Source organism: Nerophis ophidion, linkage group LG08, assembly GCF_033978795.1.
Source record: "Nerophis ophidion isolate RoL-2023_Sa linkage group LG08, RoL_Noph_v1.0, whole genome shotgun sequence".
NCBI classification, from domain to species: domain Eukaryota; kingdom Metazoa; phylum Chordata; class Actinopteri; order Syngnathiformes; family Syngnathidae; genus Nerophis; species Nerophis ophidion.
In genome coordinates, this window is record NC_084618.1 from 30,783,424 (window position 1) to 30,804,051 (window position 20,628).

Consider the following 20,628-nt stretch of genomic DNA (forward strand, 5'->3'; position numbering starts at 1 on the left):
GGTGATTGACACGTGACAACGGTTAGCATTCTAGCGTGGTGACATTAGTAGGCTAACTTTTTAGCAAATATTACATGCGTACGCTTCATAGTCGTATGACTTGACACATTCTAAGTGTTAGTATACTAACATTAGCGTACCAACTTTTTTGGAAAATTTTACAGCCAAACACCTTAGAGTCATATGACTTAGTACTTGACCCATAACTGTTAGCATTCTAGCATGCTAACATGAGCAGGATACATTTTTGTTAATTTTACATGCATACGCTTCACAGTCACATGACTTGGTATTTGACACATGCTAAATGTTAACATTAAAGCATGCTAACTTTACAGCTGAACACCTCAGTCATACAACTTGGTACTTGACACGTGATAACGGTTAGCATTGTAGCATGCTAACATTAACAGGATGAATTTTTTGTTCATTTTACATGCGTACGCTTCAGTCACATGACTTGGTATTGATGCATTCTAACTGTGAGAGCATGCTAACATTAGCAGGCTAACTTTGAGCTAATTTTAAATGCGTACCCTTCATAGTCACACTACTTGATACATGACTCATTCTAACTGTTAACATGCTAAAATTAGCATACTAACTTTTTAGACAATTTTGTAGCCAAAAACCTGTCATATGACTTATTACTTGACACATAACGGTTAGCATTGTAGCATTTTAACATTAGCAGGATAACTTTATAGTTACATTTACATGCGTACCAAGTTACATATAACTTGGTACTCGACACGTGATAACGGTTAGCATTCTAGCATGCTAACATTAACAGGATTGCTTTTTAGTTAAATTTACATGCGTACGCTTCAGTCACATGACAATGGACGCCTTGCAGTTTGCTTGCTGTCAAGGCATCAGGGTGGATGACGCCCTCACCCACCTGGAGTCATGTTCTTTGACTTCTCCAGTGCTTGCAAAACACCACTGCTGTGGGTGAAAAAGGTGGGAGTGGACCACCACCTGGCTGTATGGAACCTTAAAGGCCTACTGAAATGAGATTTTCTTATTTAAACGGGGATAGCAGGTCCATTCTATGTGTCATACTTGATCATTTCGCGATATTGCCATATTTTTGCTGAAATGATTTAGTAGAGAACATCCACGATAAAGTTTGCAACTTTCGGTGCTAAGACAAAAGCCCAGCCTCTACCGGAAGTCGCAGACGATGACGTCTCAAGTGTGGGGGCTCCTCACATATTCACATTGTTTATAATGGGAGACTCCAACAAAAAGTGCTATTCGGACCAAGCAAAAGATAAATTTCCCCATTAATTTGAGCGAGGATGAAAGATACGTGTTTGAGGATATTGATAGCGATGGAGTAGAAAAAAAAAAAGAAAAAAGTTAAAAAAAACAAAACGTGATTGCATTGGGACGTATTCCAATGTTTTTAAACACATTTACTAGGATAATATTGGGAAATCTCTTATCTTTCTATTGTGTTGCTAGTGTTTTAGTGAGTTAAACAGTACCTGATAGTCGGAAGGGTGTCTCCACGGGTGTCTTGACGCGCAGTGTCTCAGGGGAGTCGACGGCAGCTATGGACGACACAAGCTCAGCTTTTCTCCGGTAAGAAGCGACTTTTTAACCACAATTTTCTCACCGAAACCTGCTGGTTGACATGCCGTCTTGATTCATGCTCGCTTGACCGCGCTCTGATCCATAGTGAAGTTTCGCCTCCAGGAATTTTAAACAAGGAATCACCGTGTGTTTGTGTGGCTAAAGGCTAAAGCTTCCCAACTCCATCTTTCTACTGTGACTTCTCCATTATTAATTGAACAAATTGCAAAAGATTCAGCAACTGTGTAATTATGCCGTTTAAGCAGACGACAATTAGCTGTGTGTGTGTGCAGCGCTCATACTTCCTAAAAACCCGTTACGTCTTGCGTACACGTCATCATTACACGACGTTTCCAGGACGAAACTCCCGGGAAATTTAAAATTGTAATTTAGTAAACTAAAAAGGCCGTATTGGCATGTGTTGCAATGTTAATATTTCATCATTGATATATAAACTATCAGACTGCGTGGTGGGTAGTAGTGGGTTTCAGTAGGCCTTTAACTACCTCATGGATAGTCTGCGTGACTGTTCTTCAGATGTGGTAGTTTGGTAACTGTTAGCATTCTAGCATGCTAACATGAACATGCACACTGTTCAAGCCTGTTCTACCGCAAAACACCTTAGTCATAAACTTGGAACTTGATATATGCTGTTAGAATGCTAACATGGGCATGCAAACATTTGTATCCAATTTGAAAGTAGAACACCTCAGTCATACAACTTGGTACTTGATACTTTATAACGCAGGGGTAAGTGACCTATGGCTCTAGAGCCAGATGTGGCTCTTTTGATGACTGCACCTGGCTCTCAAATAAATCTTAGCTGACATTGCTTAACACTGTAAGTAATAAATAATTCCACTGGTAATTACAGTGTTAAAAATAACGTTCAAAATATAAAACATTCTCATGCATTTTAATCCATCCATCCGGTTTCTACCGCACCTGTTCAAGAAGTTGCATTAATGGTAAGAAGTATTTTATTTATTGTTGGTTAGCTTCAGAATAACAATGTTATTAAAAAGAATAAGAGACTTACTACACTCTAAAAATGTTGGTCTTACTTAAAAATGCACACATTTAGTTGTATTCAGTCTTAAAAATATATATTATAAGGTTCTCACGGAAATACGTTTTAAAATATTTGGCTTGTATGGCTCTCTCAGCCAAAAAGGTTGCGGACCCCTGTTATAACGGTTAGCATTATAGCATGCTACTGCGATGAGGTGACGACTTGTCCAGGGTGTGCACCCCCTTCCGCCCAATTGGAGCTGAGATAGAGGCCAGCGCCCCCCACGACCCCAAAAGGGAATAAGCGGTAGAAAATGGATGGATGGATGGATGGATTATAGCATGCTTACATTAGCAGGCTAACATTCATCCAATTTTTTATGCGTACGCTTCATAATCACATAACTTGGTACTTGACACATTCTAACGGTTAACTTGCTAAAACTAATACAATAACTGTTAGCATGCTAACATGAACATGCAAACTGTTTAAGCCTGTTATACAGCAGAACACCTTAGTCATTTAACTTAAGCTGACCATATTCTTAAATCCCAAAAAGAGGACACATACATGCGGGCCAAGGCGGGCGGCACGCCAGGGCCGGGAACTTGCTTTATAAATAATGTATTTTTAAAATAAAGCATTTTTTTCATCTGTTGACATTAGTGTTGGCGCTTAGAATTTTTAAAATGGGGTCCCATGGATCCCATCAAGTCATAAAAATGGGATCCCAAAGTAATTTTTTGAGGTCCCACTTTTTTGTACGCGTTTTGAAAACAAATGATAAACGTATGCATTGTCCTGTTATATCTCACATTCTATACTGTGTTTTGGAAAAAGTTTGTCATAAATGTTACTTAATTCATTAAAAAATAATAATAAAAGAAGACAAATTTGTATGCATATGTAAATATATTCGGTTATAAATATTCATTCACTTTCTTCTTTCCTTCATGGAGCTAAACTTTTACCGCTTTCGAAATTTCACCTTTAAGCTTTTTTATTTCACTTTTGTTATCTTTTTGTTTATTTTAATAGTATTTTTAGAATGTGCCGTGACCCTTTGGGCCGCAAATGGTAAACCCCCCCCCCCCCCCCCCCCCCAAAACCGGGGTCCTTTCTGATTTCAATGCGTTAAAAAGACAAAAAGTGCGTTAATGCCAACACTGCTTGACAGTATAACAACATAAGTCACACTTATATTCTGTAACATTCACAGTTTTGGGAAAAAAAATGCACATGTAGAAATATTCAAAATAACTGAAATTTTAATTTCCCCCGAGGGATTAATAAAGTATTTCTGGTTCTGATTGTATATAATTAAATTCAAACAAAAAAGAGCAGACGGGCTCTCGCCCTGCACAGCTGTTTTGTGCTTTGTAGTGTCGATATGAGTTTGTGGATTGTTGCCCCCTTTATTTGCCACAGATATACCTTTCTGCTTTGCAATATAATGTAATAGCCAGGATAAAAACACGGATACTTTTCCCGCAAATCATCCATGAAGTTGCATTTACGTTTCGGCTTCTCTCTTGTGTTCTGTCTTTCCACTCTTGATTGATTGAAACTTTCATTAGTAAATTGCACAGTACAGTACATATTCCGTAAAATTGACCACTAAATGGTAACACCCGAATAAGTTTTTCAACTTGTTTAAGTCGGGGTCCACGTTAATCAATTCATAGTAGCTCTCTCTTATGTCTGCTGTCAATGTATATACTCTGATGATTAACTTGTGTGATGACTGTATTATGATGATTGTATATATTTGTTACCATTTAGTGATCAATTGTACGGAATATGTACTGTACTGTGAAATCTACTAATAAAACATACTTGCCAACCTTGAGACCTCCAAATTCGGGAGATGGGGGGGGTGGGGGGGGGGGGGGGTGGGCAGGGTTAAGGTGGGGGGAGGTAGGGGCAGCGGGGGGTGTATATTGTAGCGTCCCGGAAGTGTTAGTGCTGCAAGGGGTTCTGGGTATATGTTCTGTTGTGTTTATGTTGTGTTACGGTGCGGATGTTCTCCCGAAATGTGTTTGTCATTCTTGTTTGGTGTGGGTTCAGTGTGGCGCATATTTGTAACAGTACTTGTAACAGTTGTTTATACGGCCACCCTAAGTGTGACCTGTATGGCTGTTGACCAAGTATGCCTTGATTAACGATTCACTACCTCAATCCACTACCTCCCTCTCAGTGTCTCTGCTCCTTCCTCACGAATGCTGCTGTATGCACACACCTTCACAATTAGTTTTGTGTATAACCCCTTCTTAACCCTGGATGTACATTGAAAATACATGCAACCCTGACTTAAAATGCCAGGCATTTCAGAAACCCCGCAAAAGAGGACTTGACCGGGGAAAAGAGGGTGCATGGCCAGTCTAATATAACTTGGTACTCGATACATGCTCTTAGAATGCTAACATTAACATTGTTGCATGCCGACATGAACATGCAAACTTTTTTTAGCCAATTTGAAAGCAGAGCACCTCAGTCATATAACTTGGTACTTGATACATGGTAACTGATAGCATTCTAGCATGCTAACATTTAGCTAATTTTACATGCATACGCTTCATAATCACATAACTTGGTACTTGACGCATTGTAACGGTTAACATGCTAAAACTACTTCAATAACTGTGAGCATGCCAACATTAACATGCAAACTTTTTTTTGCCAATTTGAAAGAACACTTCAGTCATATAACTTGGTACTTGATACATGGTAATTCATAGCATGATATTTTTCTAAAACTAATTTCAAATGTGTACGCTTCAGTCACATGAGTTTTAACTGTTAGCAGGCTAACAACCAATTAAATTTGGGTTGCTCATTTCAGCAGCTTGCACAAATCGCACACAATTTCATATTTGATTTTTTGGTGTTTTCTAATCTAGGATGTTTTCAATTTGACTTTACAATGTGTTGCGTGCCAAAAAAAAGTGGACTATTAGTGAATAAAGATCCAGAAGAGAGCAAGTAGCAGGTTAGTTTAATTGGAGGGTTCATGTCACAACACACAATGTCCACATGTCCCGTACGGGGAAGCAGAACAATAGCATTAAAAGTACACCCATAGTGTCATTACATAGCTGGTTTTGTTTCATTATTCTATCCATTTCCACCGGTGCTTTTGTACCTGAGAGCAGGAGGTGACAGCCTAGTAAAGCTGCTGTAAGACGGCTTTCAAAATTTCCTTTATAGGGACGATAAAGGAGACAAAAACATCCGCACAAATCGCAAAACGCAAAACAAAGGCAAACTATAAATCTAATGAGGATTACCTCATCATTTTGTGTCCCCTTTTAAGACGGGTTTTGGTAAGGAAACCAACAAGAAACAGAAACAGGTTGTTAAATACCGTATTTCCACAAATAGTGGCCTCCCAATTCATTTGATCATTACCACAACTATGGATGGGCAATTTTCATGATTATTTATTAGATACATCACTTTCAATTTTCCAATCATTCATAAATATTAAAACATCTGAAGAATAGTGAAGGGCTAACATAACTTGTACTGATACTTCTACCATAACTTCTGTGACTTATTGTGCAACTTAATTCTCTTGTAATTAATGTACATCCCAGCTATTCAATTTTTTGTATTTAGTGTATTAGATTCTGCAACTAATGTTGGATCCCACTGTACGCAATACCTGAAGAGCATGGAAAAAAAGCATTTTACTGTGGTGTAGTCTGCATGTGACAAATAAACTTGAACCTTGAGAATGAACCAACACCGCCTCTATTGGTTGCAGTAAGTACTGTACTCTATTTTTTTATTCACTTCGGCCTTCAGAAACAACCAGTTAACTCATGTCATTAATACAAAAAAAATATTGAATTAATCATGAATATTTGCACATTAATCAGGCATTTTATTTGTGTTTTTAAAAAATAATTATTCACATTGATTTATTTAGAGCTTCTTTACCTTAACTGTGAATGGGCGGCATGGGTTGTGCGCTTCAACATAAACTCTGACAGAACTATAGAAAATACTTTTATCGCATTCAAATAAAACTTTTTTAAAAATGCTTGTCTGACATTCTGACAATAAAATTGCATTTGTATCAAAACAGAGTCCTTTCTTTGGTTGATTTAAATTATATCAGGAAGTAATTTAGTCTGATTAATTTTGATTAATCCAAAATTCAAAAGTGTGATTAATCAGATTCAAAAGAGTATTGAGTTGACATGTTAAGGGAATATTTGACCTTATATGGGTAACATCAAACGCCTGAGAAATGACTAGCTTTGGCCAGGAAGTAATTTAGTCTGATTTACTTCAATTAATCCAAAATTTAAAAGTGTGATTAATCAGATTAAAAAAAGTAATGAGTTTACATGTTAAGGGAATATTTGACCTTATATGGGTAACATCAAACACCTGAGAAATGACTAGCTTTGGCCTTGGTTCTGCTCAAAGAAGATAAACAGAATGAATGTGTGCTCGGCCTGCACATCAAGTTAAGTTTCAGTTTCGATTCCTGTCAAGGAGGACAAAAGCCTGACAGACGGGCGACAATCTTAGAGATTGCTTGGATCATTCTATCACAGCGCTTGTATTTCTACTGTTTGTACTAACTCCTGCTTAGTAGAACAAATTGTTCAACGTCAGTTCTAGTCACCTCTTTACATTTTAGGCAGCTTTAGAACTAAACGACCAGGGAGCACTCTTCCCTGCAATAGAGAGGATTTGAATAGACAGCACTAAAATAAATCTATGAATTATGCCCATCCTTAACCCTGACCGACCATCAATTGAGCAGACATAAAGCTGACGTTTAAAGAGAAAGTGGCGCTCTATGAGAAAATCTTGTAAACAAAAACACCGCAATTTTTGTTTTTACTCAATAGTGATCATTCTGGCTCATTCTACTAAAACTGCAAGTGAGAAAAGGTTCAGGCAAACTGCTAAGACTTCATGATCACAGCTATGAAAAATAAACATGAAATACATTCAGGCTGCAAAGTCAGGAAAGGCTACATCACTCAAGTTTTAAGCTGCTTAATAATAAAAAAAGGAAATCTTACGTTGTATAAGCACGTCGTACAATCAGCAAAGTGTTCAGGTCCTGAAGAAGGGTGTGTGGTGGAAAAAAATAGCAGCAAAACAACACAAAGAACCAAAAAAAGGGTCACTGAAATAATTTAGAAAAAGCGAGCCCACAAAACCGGACCTTTTCCTGGTTTATGCTGCAAGTCCAATAAAGTGGTAATAATAAATACAATTTGATGACAGCAAGGACAGGAGGAGGACGAGGAGGAGGTAGGTGGGTGCAGGAGCGGGATGAACATTCCCCTGTAAGGAGTGCGCTCCAACAAAGATTGGGGGAGGAAGAAGATTAAGAAGCGCGACAGGAGGGCTCACTCTGTCGTGCCGGTCATCCTCTCCTCGTCGCCCTGCTTGTTGTGCTGCAGCCTGGCGTACGTCACCGCGTCGCCCCTGTGAGGATGGTCATTAGTCGTCAATTTGCACAAATATGGTAGGGGATTAATAGGAAGGTTAAGACTTACTAATAAAACATAACATTAGGTGCAGCAATACAAAAATGCTTTTATTTTTTAAAACCAAGGATGTTTTTATGCCGGAGATTCGAGAACGACCATCCATTAAGTGAGATCGGCCTGTACTGATCACATGTATTAACTGTAAATTTAGCAATTATTACTATTGACAGCTTAATAATATCAACACAATATTTAAACCCGTGTAATATTCTTTACCATTTAAAAAAAATGCTAAACAAAGTCAATAGTACACATGAACAAAACAGAAGTACAAACTACTATTTAAATACTTTGCTTTTTGCCCAGCAAGTCATCCTGTGTACAAGGAAATACTTTCCCAGTTTGTAGTAAACGTCAACAAAAAATCCTGAAAAAATACAAATATACCCCTTATCATTCTAGTATCCATCATACACCAATAGTAACCTAGGTATCGACTCCACTAATTTATGGATGATCAATTCACCCTCCCCTTAAGTTATGTACTGACTATGACAATGCTGGCACACAAACTGTTCATTTCATGTTAATAGCTGCTTACTTTCTGCTGTTACACAAATCCATGTACACTCCATGAACATTCACCAGCCACTATTTCTTGGTGCTTAAAGCTGGTTAGTGGTTCGCTTAGCCATTAGCATGCGAGCCCCTGGCTTGCTCTTGGTGTGTAACATGTGTAGCCTCGTCCTCCAGTGATAATGGAGACATAAGATACTAAGAAATGCAGAGTAGTAGTTGTAATAGAAATTATTATTTTTAAGTTAAGGGAGCAATTCCACACTCTTTATAGAGATGCATAATTAGCTGCTAGTCACTTGTTAGCAGGGGGAATTAATTATTATTACAGTGTCAGAAGTAAGGGATTGGCATTAAAAGGCATTAATTGGCAGTGGCTATCACCTACTTTTTCACGAAAATCAGCCAAGACTGGTCGATCATCGGCACAAACCCATAAATAAACTTTAGCATATTGAATAATATACTATATAACGCCTGAAAAATAATGCTACTTAATTCTGGAATTATATTTTACAATCTGTTATATTGAACATTTTGTTGTACAGAATGGTATTTAGGGAAAACAAGTCATTGTGGTATTGTGCGTCTGACTGTACTACATCATGTATCTTACATTATTGTAAAATAAAATATTAAGCGAAAAAAACATTGTTCAAGAAAATTAGTCAAAACTGGGCAGTACTGGCTTTTTAAAAGCAGGTGTATCTAATGTTAAGGCTATAAGTGGAGTGTGGTGGAAATTAGTTTTGAATTAGCAATGAAGTTTAAATTTAATTATAATCAAACGCTGAAAGGCTTTACATTATTTAAAAAATAAATCATAAAAGGGAATTAGAGGTAAATTATGAGGTGAATTTAAGCGTTAGAAAATGGATGGATGGATTTAAAAGGGCATCTGTTAATGCATGACAAGGAGAAGACAGTCAACCACATTCTAGAGTTCAAAATGGCTGCTTTTTCAATTAGGTGTGTCTTACTTTTTGCCTAAAGACGCCAAACCGTACAGGACTCCTGTGGCAAAGGCGATGCTGTTTCCGAACAAGGTGGTAAAGGAGAAACTCAGGAATACGGGAAACAGCGCCATCCTGAGCCCCGGACAAGCCATGGACATAAAAAACAAACATACAAATCAGAATAGTATTTCTCCTATAAAGTGGAATCTTGATTTACCAACCCCTATATTTGCAAACTTCTCCATTTAGTCAAATATGCCACCTTGTGCGAAACATGTCCTATCAATGAATGCTTTATTCAGTCATTTATCTTGTTTTACCCCTGCAGGCAAAAAACAGGACGTAACATTTTTGTAGCACTTGCTTCACAGTACACATTCACTTCTCAGCGCTTTAGAGTGTGTGCATTTGTTCCCCTTTTGACAAGTTTTGTTCATTTTGCTATCTCAATATGCGTCCTAAAAAGATAACACACCAGTGTGGAAAGAATAAAATCACTGTGGCAGTAAAAAAAATATTTGCGAGTAATGTGCACTGATGGGGCTTGCAAGTATGGAAGAATTGACAAAGCAGGCTATCAAGTTTTAATTGTGATGAGACAGGACATTTCTGGAAAATGATGCTATAGTTGACTTATTTTACAGCAGAGGAGAATAATTTTTCAAGGCACACACCTGAATTTTGAAATAATCTGGCATAATTAGTTTTTGCAATTCTTCCATTTGCCCTAAGGGCTGTGTAACACAGCTATGTTTCACTGTCACTACGTCTTTCACTTACAATCACATGGTGTATACAATAAAAAAAGTATTGGATTGAGCTAAATTAGTTCCAAAGTTCCCTGAAGGCAACTTGATACAGGACACCCCTTATCCTTTTGCTGATTGGTCTGTCAGGAGGCAATGCCCCTCGCATGCGCTCCATGTACAAAAAGGGTTAAAAGTCTGAATCTGAAAAAACAACTAATGAATCTGGGGAAAAAGTATTTGAACCTGGGGAAAAAAATGTAATTAAAAAACAAAAAAACAAGCTTAAACGTCAAAATACATGAAAGTGAAAAATTAAAACAAATTCATTTAAAATATTTTTAAGTGTGAAACAAAATTATATCCAAACTAAAAATAACATTATGTTCACTTCTTATTTGGAATACACTGATGTATCTTTCAAAATTCAACATCAAAACTTTAACTTTCGGTTTGAAAGTTTTTTTTTCAAGTACTTGACCCTCCTTTAGCTCTCTATATTCCTCCATCAAATTCGACACTAAGTGGATTTTACTTTTTTCAAAGTTAAATATTGTAGCAATATGGTTGTAATAGTCAGTGATTTGTTATCCTTTGTGCGGGCAACAAATGGGCTCTGTGTCTGTGTGTGTTGACATTCAGAGGACAGCAGTAACCTGTTGTTTTGGGTATTTAATAAAAAGACAGTTGATTCATCACTCCCTTGTTATGTTTGTTTGATATACTGTAGTGCACAGCACTTTATTTTGTGTTCAAAGTGTAAAAATCCTTCACTAAAATAAGTACTTCTGTCGAGGCTGGAACCCATTATTCATATTTACATTGTTTCTTATGGAGACATTTGCTTCACTATACAAACGTTTTGATTTTCGAACCCGTTGGGAATTAAGTTTGTAAATCGAGGTTCCACTGGATTTCATTCTTTCATTCAGCAATATCCCTGTTTTCTCACCCGCAGTAAAAGAAGGCCTTCTGCCAGGGTCGGAAGCGGTCCGCACGGGCAGCGATAGCGTTGGCGAACTCTATGAACTGACAGCAGAAGGGCACCTCGCACAGGAACAGCACAAATGCGTTCAACCTTGACAAAAACAGTTTATAATAAGTGAAGACGGTTGAAATATTGAACACTTTAAACATTCCAAATGAAAAAACAGGTGGTCAAAGTGTCACAGGAAAATGTTCAACTTTTTTTACGTGTGTAAAGTGAATTCCAGACCACCTTCATAGGTCACAAAATATGGACCCGCAGGTCCCAACTTCGAGACCCTGTTCTAGATCCTGACTTACACCATCCACACTCCTGCGGCAATGTTTAAAGGATTCACGGTGACGCAGTTCCACACCCCTGCGATGGCACAAGCTGCAATATTTAGGACACAGCAGAAAACAACGGTTAGGATTGTACTCAAACTGAAGATCTCAGCAGAGGAAAAAGAAGCAAAAGAGAACATTTTCACTTTTAAACAGCTTTTTCTGATGAATAATAAACATTTGGTTGTGTCTATTGACATTTGATGCACATGTTTCCATCCTGCTGAAAAATACAAAGCTCATTGAATATGCAGCAGTGGTGTCTGTGACACAAGCACTTGAGTCCGGTGTCAATGCGAATACAGAAACAAACTGACCATGTTATTAGGTCGCTTGGGAGATATGGTGTTTGGCAAGGGCAGAGTACACAGTATCGCCTAAAAACAAATGTAATGGTAAATTGCTGCAATTACATAAATGCTAAAACAAGAATAAACCTTGAAACCAATGCATTAGAGAAATTTCACAGAAGTTCACGGAACAAAACAGAAGTTAGCCAGGCTAACAGGATGTACAAGTATCTTAGTAACTATGTCAAACACAACAAACTTTGTCAATATTAGGGTTAAGTCTTTGACAAAGAAAAAAACATCTGAGCAATATTTTCGACCGAACTCTCTCGTTTAAGCTCTACTTTTGGAGTCTTACTAAAACTAACTACATTTATGTCCGTAATATCGCTAAAATCTGTCTAATTTTGTCCACCAGTGACTTATTAACTGCAACGTATTATTTTCGGGTCTTCCCATGTCCAGCATTAAGAGATTAGAATTGGTACAAAATGCGGCTGCTAGACTTTTGACTAGGACAAGAAAGTTTGATCATATTACGCCTATACTAGCCCATCAGCACTAGTTTCTGGTACACTTAAAGGCCTACTGAAATTAGATTATTTAAACGGGGATAGCAGGTCCATTCTATGTGTCATACTTGATCATTTCGCGATATTGCCATATTTTTGCTGAAAGGATTTAGTAGAGAACATCGACGATAAAGTTTGCAACTTTTGGTCGCTAATAAAAAAGCCTGGCCTGTATCGGACGTAGCAATGTGCACGTGACGTCATGGGTTGTAGGGCTCTTCACATCCTCAAATTGTTTACAATCATAGCCACCAGCTGCTAGAGCGATTCGGACCAAGAAAGCGACAATTTCCCCATTAATTTGAGCGAGGATGAAAGATTTGAGGATGAGGATAATGAGAGAGAAGGACTCGAAAAAAAAAATGGCGAGGGCAGTCAGAGTGATTCAGATGTTAAGACACATTTACTAGGATAATTCTGGAAAATCCCTTATCTGCCTATTGTGTTACTAGTGTTTTAGTGAGATTATATAGTACCTGAAAGTCGGAGGGGTGTGGCCACGGGTGTAGTGACCGCGAGTGTCTCTGAGGAAAGGCAGCCACGCAGCTGCAGCAGGACGCAAGCTCCGCTGATGCCTACGGTAAGAGCCGACTTATTACCACAATTTTCTTACCAAAACCTGCTTGTTGACCAGTGGTCAGGATCCATGTTCACTTGACCGCTCTGTTCCATAGTAAAGCTTCACCTTCGGGAATTTTAAACAAGGAAACAACGGCTGTGTTTGTGATGCTAAAGGCAGCTGCAGTGCACCGCTTCAGTGCACCGCTTCCCAACTCCATCTTTCTACTTTGAGTTCTCCATTATTAATTGAACAAATTGCAAAAGATTCAGCAACACAGATGTCCAGAATACTGTGTAATGATGCGATTAAAGCAGACTACTTATAGCTTGGATCGGGCTGGAAAAAAATGTCCACTACAACCCGAGACGTCAAACGCACGCATCATCATATGCGTCATCATTCCGCGACGTTTTCAACAGGATACCTCACGGGAAATTTAAAATTGCAATTTAGTAAACTAAACTGGCCGTATTGGCATGTGTTGCAATGTTAAGATTTCATTATTGATATATAAACTATCAGACTGCGTGGTCGGTAGTAGTGGGTTTCAGTAGGCCTTTAAGATGCTGTCTTAAGGTTTTGTTACTTAGTTACAAAATACTCAATGGTCTAGCACCATGCAATTTGTTATTCATACAGCCAGACCTGTGTGTTTACATCTGTACCTGACGGGTTTGGCTACAGCTGTTGCCATTCTCAGCGGTTGTCAATGATGTCAAGTAAACACATAAAAATAACAAATTGTATACATTTTTCAAGACCTAATAAACCTCTTTGGGGTTTATCACTATTTTTGGCTGATTGTATTGTGCCAAATGTCCCATCCCAAAATTCCAAGAACGCCAGCTTATTAGTGATTCCCAGAGTTAGAAATGCTACCCTAGTAGAAGCATTTAAGTTCCACCATAAAATTCATGTCTATACTTTAGCTTTTTTTAAGTAGACCTCTGTTTAGACCAGTTGATATGCCGCTTTTCTTTTATGCTCGGTCTCCCCTGTCCTGTATGGATAGAGTACCAGGTGGTCACAAATCATTTCTGTAGCTGTACCAGTCTGGAAGAGGCGCTCGCTGTCTCTTCAGTGCATCAGTTGGTGACATTTCGACCCGTCCACATGCAAGAAGATCCCCCTACAACACCTCGCTGTCTTATCGACGGACTAGGCACTCACATTATGTATTATTTGCTATGTAACAAATCGATATTTGTACCCACTCAGCTCTTATGGCAGCCGGTCACCCAGGAGGGGGGGTTCTCAGATCTGCGGAGCCTTCCCAAGGTTTCTTCTTCTTCCTGTTTCAGACTTTTACTTTGTCTGGATGTGGGTTTAGATCATGGGATGCAGTTTTTGTTTGTAAAACCCTTTTAAGGCACTTGTCATCAGGGGTTAAACAATCAAACTCAGATAGATGAAGCCAAATGTTTCATTATCTTGTGTAGTTTTGGGGGGGATTTCTGTGTTTTTGCAGCAGTTTTCTTTTGGATTTTTTTTTTGACGATGTAAGCACATTATCAATGGCGCGCAATTTGCAAAATGTGCAACCGCATTTTGCAAATTATAATGTCAAATCAAATCAAATGTTTTTTGGATTCATCACTATACAGTGTACATCCACGACAGAACTACTGCCTAAACTACTACCACAACTTGGTTTACTATTTATAAAATATAATAATGTAAGGTTACCTAGAACTTGAAATAGGCCACCCGGCCTGAATCCACAATTGGTAGCAGTTTAGTCAGTAGTTTAGTCGTGGATGTAAAGTTAAAGTTAAAGTACCAATGATTGTACACACATACTAGATGTGGCGAAATTATTCCCTGCATTTGACTCATCACCCTTGATCACCCCATGGGAGGTGAGGGGAGCAGTGGGCAGCAGCGGTGCCACGCCCGGGAATAATTTATGCTGATTTAACCCCCAATTCCAACCCTTAATGCTGAGTGCCAAGCAGGGAGAAAATGGGTCCCATTTTTATAGTCTTTGGTATGACTCGGCCGGGATTTGAACTCACGACCTACGGCTCTCAGGGCGGACACTCTAACCACTATATAGTGATGAATCCAATAAACATCTGATTTGCTTTGACATTAAATTTGCAAAATGCGGTTGCGCATTTTGCAAATTGCGCGCCATTGGTATTGTGCTCATAACAAAATGACTACAGCATGCTCCCATTGCATGTGTGTTTTTTTTTTTTAACTAATTTATGTTTAGAGGCCTACTGAAATAAGATTTTCTTATTTAAACGGGGATTGCAGGTCCATTCTATGTGTCATACTTGATAATTTCATGATATTGCCATATTTTTGCTGAAAGGATTTAGTAGAGAACATCCACGATAAAGTTCGCAACTTTCGGTGATAAGAGAAATGCCCTGCCTCTACCGGAAGTCGCAGACGTCACACGTTTGATGGCTCCTCACATATTTACATTGTTTTTAATGGGAGCCTCCAACAAAAAGTGCTATTCGCACCGAGAAAACGACAATTCCCCCATTAATTTGAGCGAGGATAAAAGATTTGTGTTTGAGGATATTGATAGCGACAGACTAGGAAAAAAAAAAGTAAAAAAAAAAACGCGATTGGGACGGATTACGATGTTTTTAGACACATTTAATAGGATAATTCTGTGAAATCCCTTATCTTTCTATTGTGTTGCTAGTGTTTTAGTGAGTTAAATAGTACCTGATAATCGGAAGGGTGTCTCCACTGGTGTGTTGACGCGCAATGTCTCAGGGGAGTTCGACGGCAGCTATGGACGACACAAGCTCAGCTTTTCTCCGGTAAGAAGCGACTTTTTAACTATAATTTTCTCACCGAAACCTGCTGGTTGAAATTCAGTCTTGATTCATTCTCGCTTGACCGCGCTCTGATCCATAGTTAAGGAATTTTAAACAAGGAATCAACGTGTGTTGTGTGGCTAAAGGCTAAAGCTTCCCAACTCCATCTTTCTACTGTGACTTCTCCATTATTTATTGAACAAATTGCAAATGATTCGGCATCACAGATGTCCAAAAAGCTGTATAATTATGCCGTTAAAGCAGACGACATTTAGCTGTGTGTGTGCGCGCAGCGCTCATACTTCCTAAAAACCCGTGACGTTTTGCGTACACGTCATCATTACACGACGTTTTGAAGACGAAACTCCCGGGAAATTTAAAATTGTAATTTAGTAAACTAAAAAGGCCTTATTGGCATGTGTTGCAATGTTAATATTTCATCATTGATATATAAACTATCAGACTACGTGGTGGGTAGTAGTGAGTTTCAGTAGGCCTTTAAGGACAAGCGGTAGAAAATAGATGAATGGGTGGATGTTTTGAAGCCTTTGGACGCTTAGCCCTGTCAGCGACCGTAGGTTGAGGAGCACCCGCCTCTCCAGCCGCACAGGCGGGGCCCAGCAACAGCAGCAGTACTGTGGTCATTGCGGAGGAGACAATAAGCAATGGCGCCTTTATTGTTTAGAGAGGAAGAACCACTTGATGTGTGTCATAGCACGGCTGCAAGCCTTGTTTTCTGGTGTAATTACAACCTGACACCGTGTTAAGAGTACGTATTCTTCAAGTAAGCAGTCCCAAGACTGCACATTTTGAAGACAAAGTAGAGCCAATTCACCCAAACGCACATCTGCTATTAAAAAAGTGTGACATGTCATGTACTTACATATTCCTCCCAGGACGCCAGCTATCTTGCACAGCCATCGGTACCACCACGTCATGCCGTCATCATCCGGGACGGCTTTTGTGGGCGCTGCAGTCTCCTCGGAGCTCATCTTGGAGGAAGCACACACTCTTGGCTACTGTACTGGAGCCAACTCACGCAAAGTCCGGTGGCTTTAAACGAAACAAAACCAGCAGCACTTCGGAGTCGACAAGCCTGTTTGTTGTTTGGCTCCTTGGAGTTAGCCAGTCGCTAGCTAATGCTAACAAGCGCCGCCTAAGCTGCCGAGAGCATTAACGTCACTTGTAAACTTCTCAAAAGCTGTTTCGTGGTGTTTGGATTCAATGAAATTAACCTACAACTGAGTAAGAATAAAAAAAATAAAAAATAAAAAACATACTGATTTTGTTGTTTGGGCAGAGCTCAGTTCTGCTTTCTTTTCCGGGTTACTGCGACTGCAATGCATCGTGGGAGGGCTGTCCGGAAGCCATATTTTCTCAATCTGCAGATATATACGCTATGGTAGTGGTTCTCAAACTTTTTTCAGTGATGTACCCCTGTGAACATTTTTTTAATTTTTAGTACCTCCTATCCAGAGCAGGGCATTTTTGGTTGGAAAAAAAAAGAGATCAAGTAAAATACAGCACTATGCCATCAGTTTCTGTTTTATTAAATTGTATAAAAATGCAAAATTTTTATTTGTAGTGGTCTTTCTTGAACTATTTGGAAAAAAAGATATACGAATGACTAAAAACTTTTTGAAAAATAAACAAGTGATTCAATTATAAAGATTTCTACATATAGAAGTAATCATCAACTTAAAGGCCTACTGAAACCCACTACTACCCACCACGCAGTCTGATAGTTTATATATCAATGATGAAATATTAACATTGCAACACATGCCAATACGGCCTTTTTAGTTTACTAAATTACAATTTTAAATTTCCCGGGAGTTTCGTCTTCGAAACGTCGCGTAATGATGCTTAATGATTCCTAAAAACCTGTGACGCAAGGCGTCACAGGTTTTTAGGAAGTATGAGCGCTGCGCACACACAGCTAAATGTTTGCTTTAACGGCATAATTATACAGCTTTTTGGACATCTGTGTTGATGAATCATTTGCAATTTGTTTAATTCATATTGGAGAAGTCACAGTAGAAAGGTGGAGTTGGGAAGCTTTAGCCTTTAGCCACACAAACACGGTGATTCCTTGTTTAAAATTCCTGGAGGTGAAACTTTCCTATGGATCAGAAGGCGGTCAAGAGAACATGGATCCCGACCACATGTCAACCAGCAGGTTTCGGTGAGAAAATTGTGGTTAAAAAGTCAGTTCTTACTGGAGAAAAGCTGAGCTTGTGCAGTCCATAGCTGCCGTCGACTCCCCTGAGACACTGCGAGTCAAGACACCCGTGGAGACACCCTTCCGACTCTCAGGTACTATTTAACTCACTAAAACACTAGCAACACAATAGAAAGATAAGGGATTTCCCAGAATTAACCTAGTAAATGTGTCTAAAAACATCGGAATCCGTCCCAATGCAATCGCGTTTTTTTTTTTTTTTCTAGTCCGTCGCTATCAATATCCTCAAACACAAATCTTTCATCCTCGCTCAAATTAATGGGGAAATTGTGGTGGCTCCCATTAAAAACAATGTGACTATATGAGGAGCCATCAAACATGTGACATCATCGTCTGCGACCTCCGGTAGAGGCAGGGCATTTCTCTTAGCACCGAAAGTTGCGAACTTTATCGTGGATGTTTACTAAATCCTTTCAGCAAAAATATGGCAATATCGCGAAATAATCAAGTATGACACAGAATGGACCTGCTATCCCCGTTCAAATAAGAAAATCTCATTTCAGTAGGCCTTTAAAATGTCGTCTTTGGGGATCGCAATAGAGATCCACCTGGATTCATGAACTTAATTCTTAACATTTCTTCACAAAAAAAGAAATCTTTAACATCAATATTTATGGAACATGTCCACAAAAAAAAAAATCTGTCAACACTGAATATTGCATTTCTTTTCATAGTATGAATTTACATTCATATTTTGTTGAAGTATTATTCGATAAATATATTTATAAAATATTTTTGAATTGTTGCTATTTTAAAAAAATCTCACCTACCCCTTGGCATACCTTCAAGTACCCCCAGGGGTGCGTGTACCCCCATTTGAGAACCACTGCACTATGGAACAGTTTTGGAAGCCCCTTTCATAATTACTACTTTTCATCTCATGATTACGACTTTTAATAATCTTGGTTATGTTTTGTATCTTGTCGTTTTGACATTTTATTCCATAATTATGATTTCTAATTTCATAAGTATGATTTGTCATAATTACTTTTTATCTTATAACTTTGCCTTTTATATTATAAAATTGACGTTTTATCTCATAATTAGGATTTTTTATTTTATAATTTCGATTATCGCACAATTTCACATGTTTTAATTGGATATTTTATCTAGTAATTATGACTTTATACTCAATAATTCCGACTTTTTATCTGATAATTTCGACTGTGTCATTATTATGACTTATCTCATAATTTCGACTGTTACAATTTTGACTTTCCTTCCTTGTATCGTTTTTACCGCGTTTGTCCCTTATAATTTAGATGTATTTTATGAGTCTTAATTATTGACTTTACATCCATCAGTCTATTTTTTTACAGTTTGTCCCTTATAATTTTGATGTATTTTACGAGTCATAATTAACTCACATAATTTCGATTTTCTTATCTCATAATTTCGATTTCTAATCTCATATCAATTGTTTTATCTGTTATGGCTTTTTTTCATAATTTTGCCTTTTTGGTTATCAACTTTTTTTCTCGCAATAAGTTAAATTCAGTATCATAATTTTGATGTATGGTCTCGTATTTATGAGAATCTCATAATGTTGACTCTTTTTACAATTTCAACCCTCTATCTCATATTTATGACTTATTTCATAATTTTGATTTATCCCATAATTATGACTTTATATCTTAAAATATCCCTTACTTCATTCCATGATGATTTATCTTATAATTTAGACTATATATCCATCCATTTTCTACCGCTTGTCCCTTACGGGGTCGCTGGCGCTTATCTCAGCTACAATCGGGCGGAAGGCGGGGTACACCCTGGACAAGTCGCCACCTCATCGCAGGGCCAACACAGATAGACAGACAACTTTCACACTCACATTCACACACTAGGGCCAATTTTAGTGTTGCCAATCAACCTATCCTCAGGTGCATGACTCATAATTGTGACTATAACATCATTTAGATTTACTTACCTCATAATTTTGACTTTTTCTCTCCTAATTCTGACTTTTAATCTCATCTCTAAATTTTGACTATCTCATAGTTATGACTTGTCGTTGCAGTATTTTTTTTTTAGTGGCGAAAACAGTAATTGATTTATTTTTATCTCAAGATTTCAACTTTTTTTTAATCTGATGATTAACATACCTCGGGGATATTTTTCCTGTGGCGGAAACAGCCTCACATATTTTTTATGTGCCAAAAATACTAAATACAATGTATTTTGTAATGTATACACTTTATTTAAACTTTTATTTATTTTTCAGCACTAAAAAACACCACGAAATTATGTTATCAAATTGAGCCATCAATGGAGGTAGTGGGCAAAACTTGTTGACTTCTCCTGCGACCTTTATTGGCTTTGAGTTGTGATCTCGCCATTCAGTTCACCTTATGCCTCAGCATACCAGTGAAAGTTAACACTGTATTTGCGTATGATGTCATTTTGAAGAATGCAGGGCCAAAAACCGAACCATGTGGAATTCTGCACGTTACCTTAACATACTCCGAGGTCACATTGATATGGGAGACACAGCATCATGTCAGTAAGATAGGAATTGAACCAAGAAAAGGATAA

The 20,628-nt window shown here is 38.2% G+C and overlaps 1 protein-coding gene and 1 long non-coding RNA gene across 2 annotated transcripts; one reads left to right on the forward strand and one right to left on the reverse strand.

The window, feature by feature from the left end:
• Positions 1-5,571: 5,571 nt before the first annotated feature.
• On the reverse strand, positions 5,572-17,212 carry cacfd1 (calcium channel flower domain containing 1). The gene is made up of 5 exons (XM_061908279.1): positions 16,735-17,212; positions 11,621-11,693; positions 11,286-11,411; positions 9,612-9,719; positions 5,572-8,050 (listed from the first exon to the last, which is right to left on the reverse strand). Exons 1-5 carry the CDS (start codon positions 16,841-16,843, stop codon positions 7,972-7,974), a joined length of 495 nt encoding a protein of 164 aa, XP_061764263.1. The 5' UTR covers positions 16,844-17,212; the 3' UTR covers positions 5,572-7,971.
• Positions 16,232-17,144, forward strand: LOC133557638 (uncharacterized). The gene is made up of 2 exons (XR_009807805.1): positions 16,232-16,620; positions 16,748-17,144. It is a non-coding gene; the product is annotated as an uncharacterized LOC133557638 (long non-coding RNA).
• Positions 17,213-20,628: the final 3,416 nt, after the last annotated feature.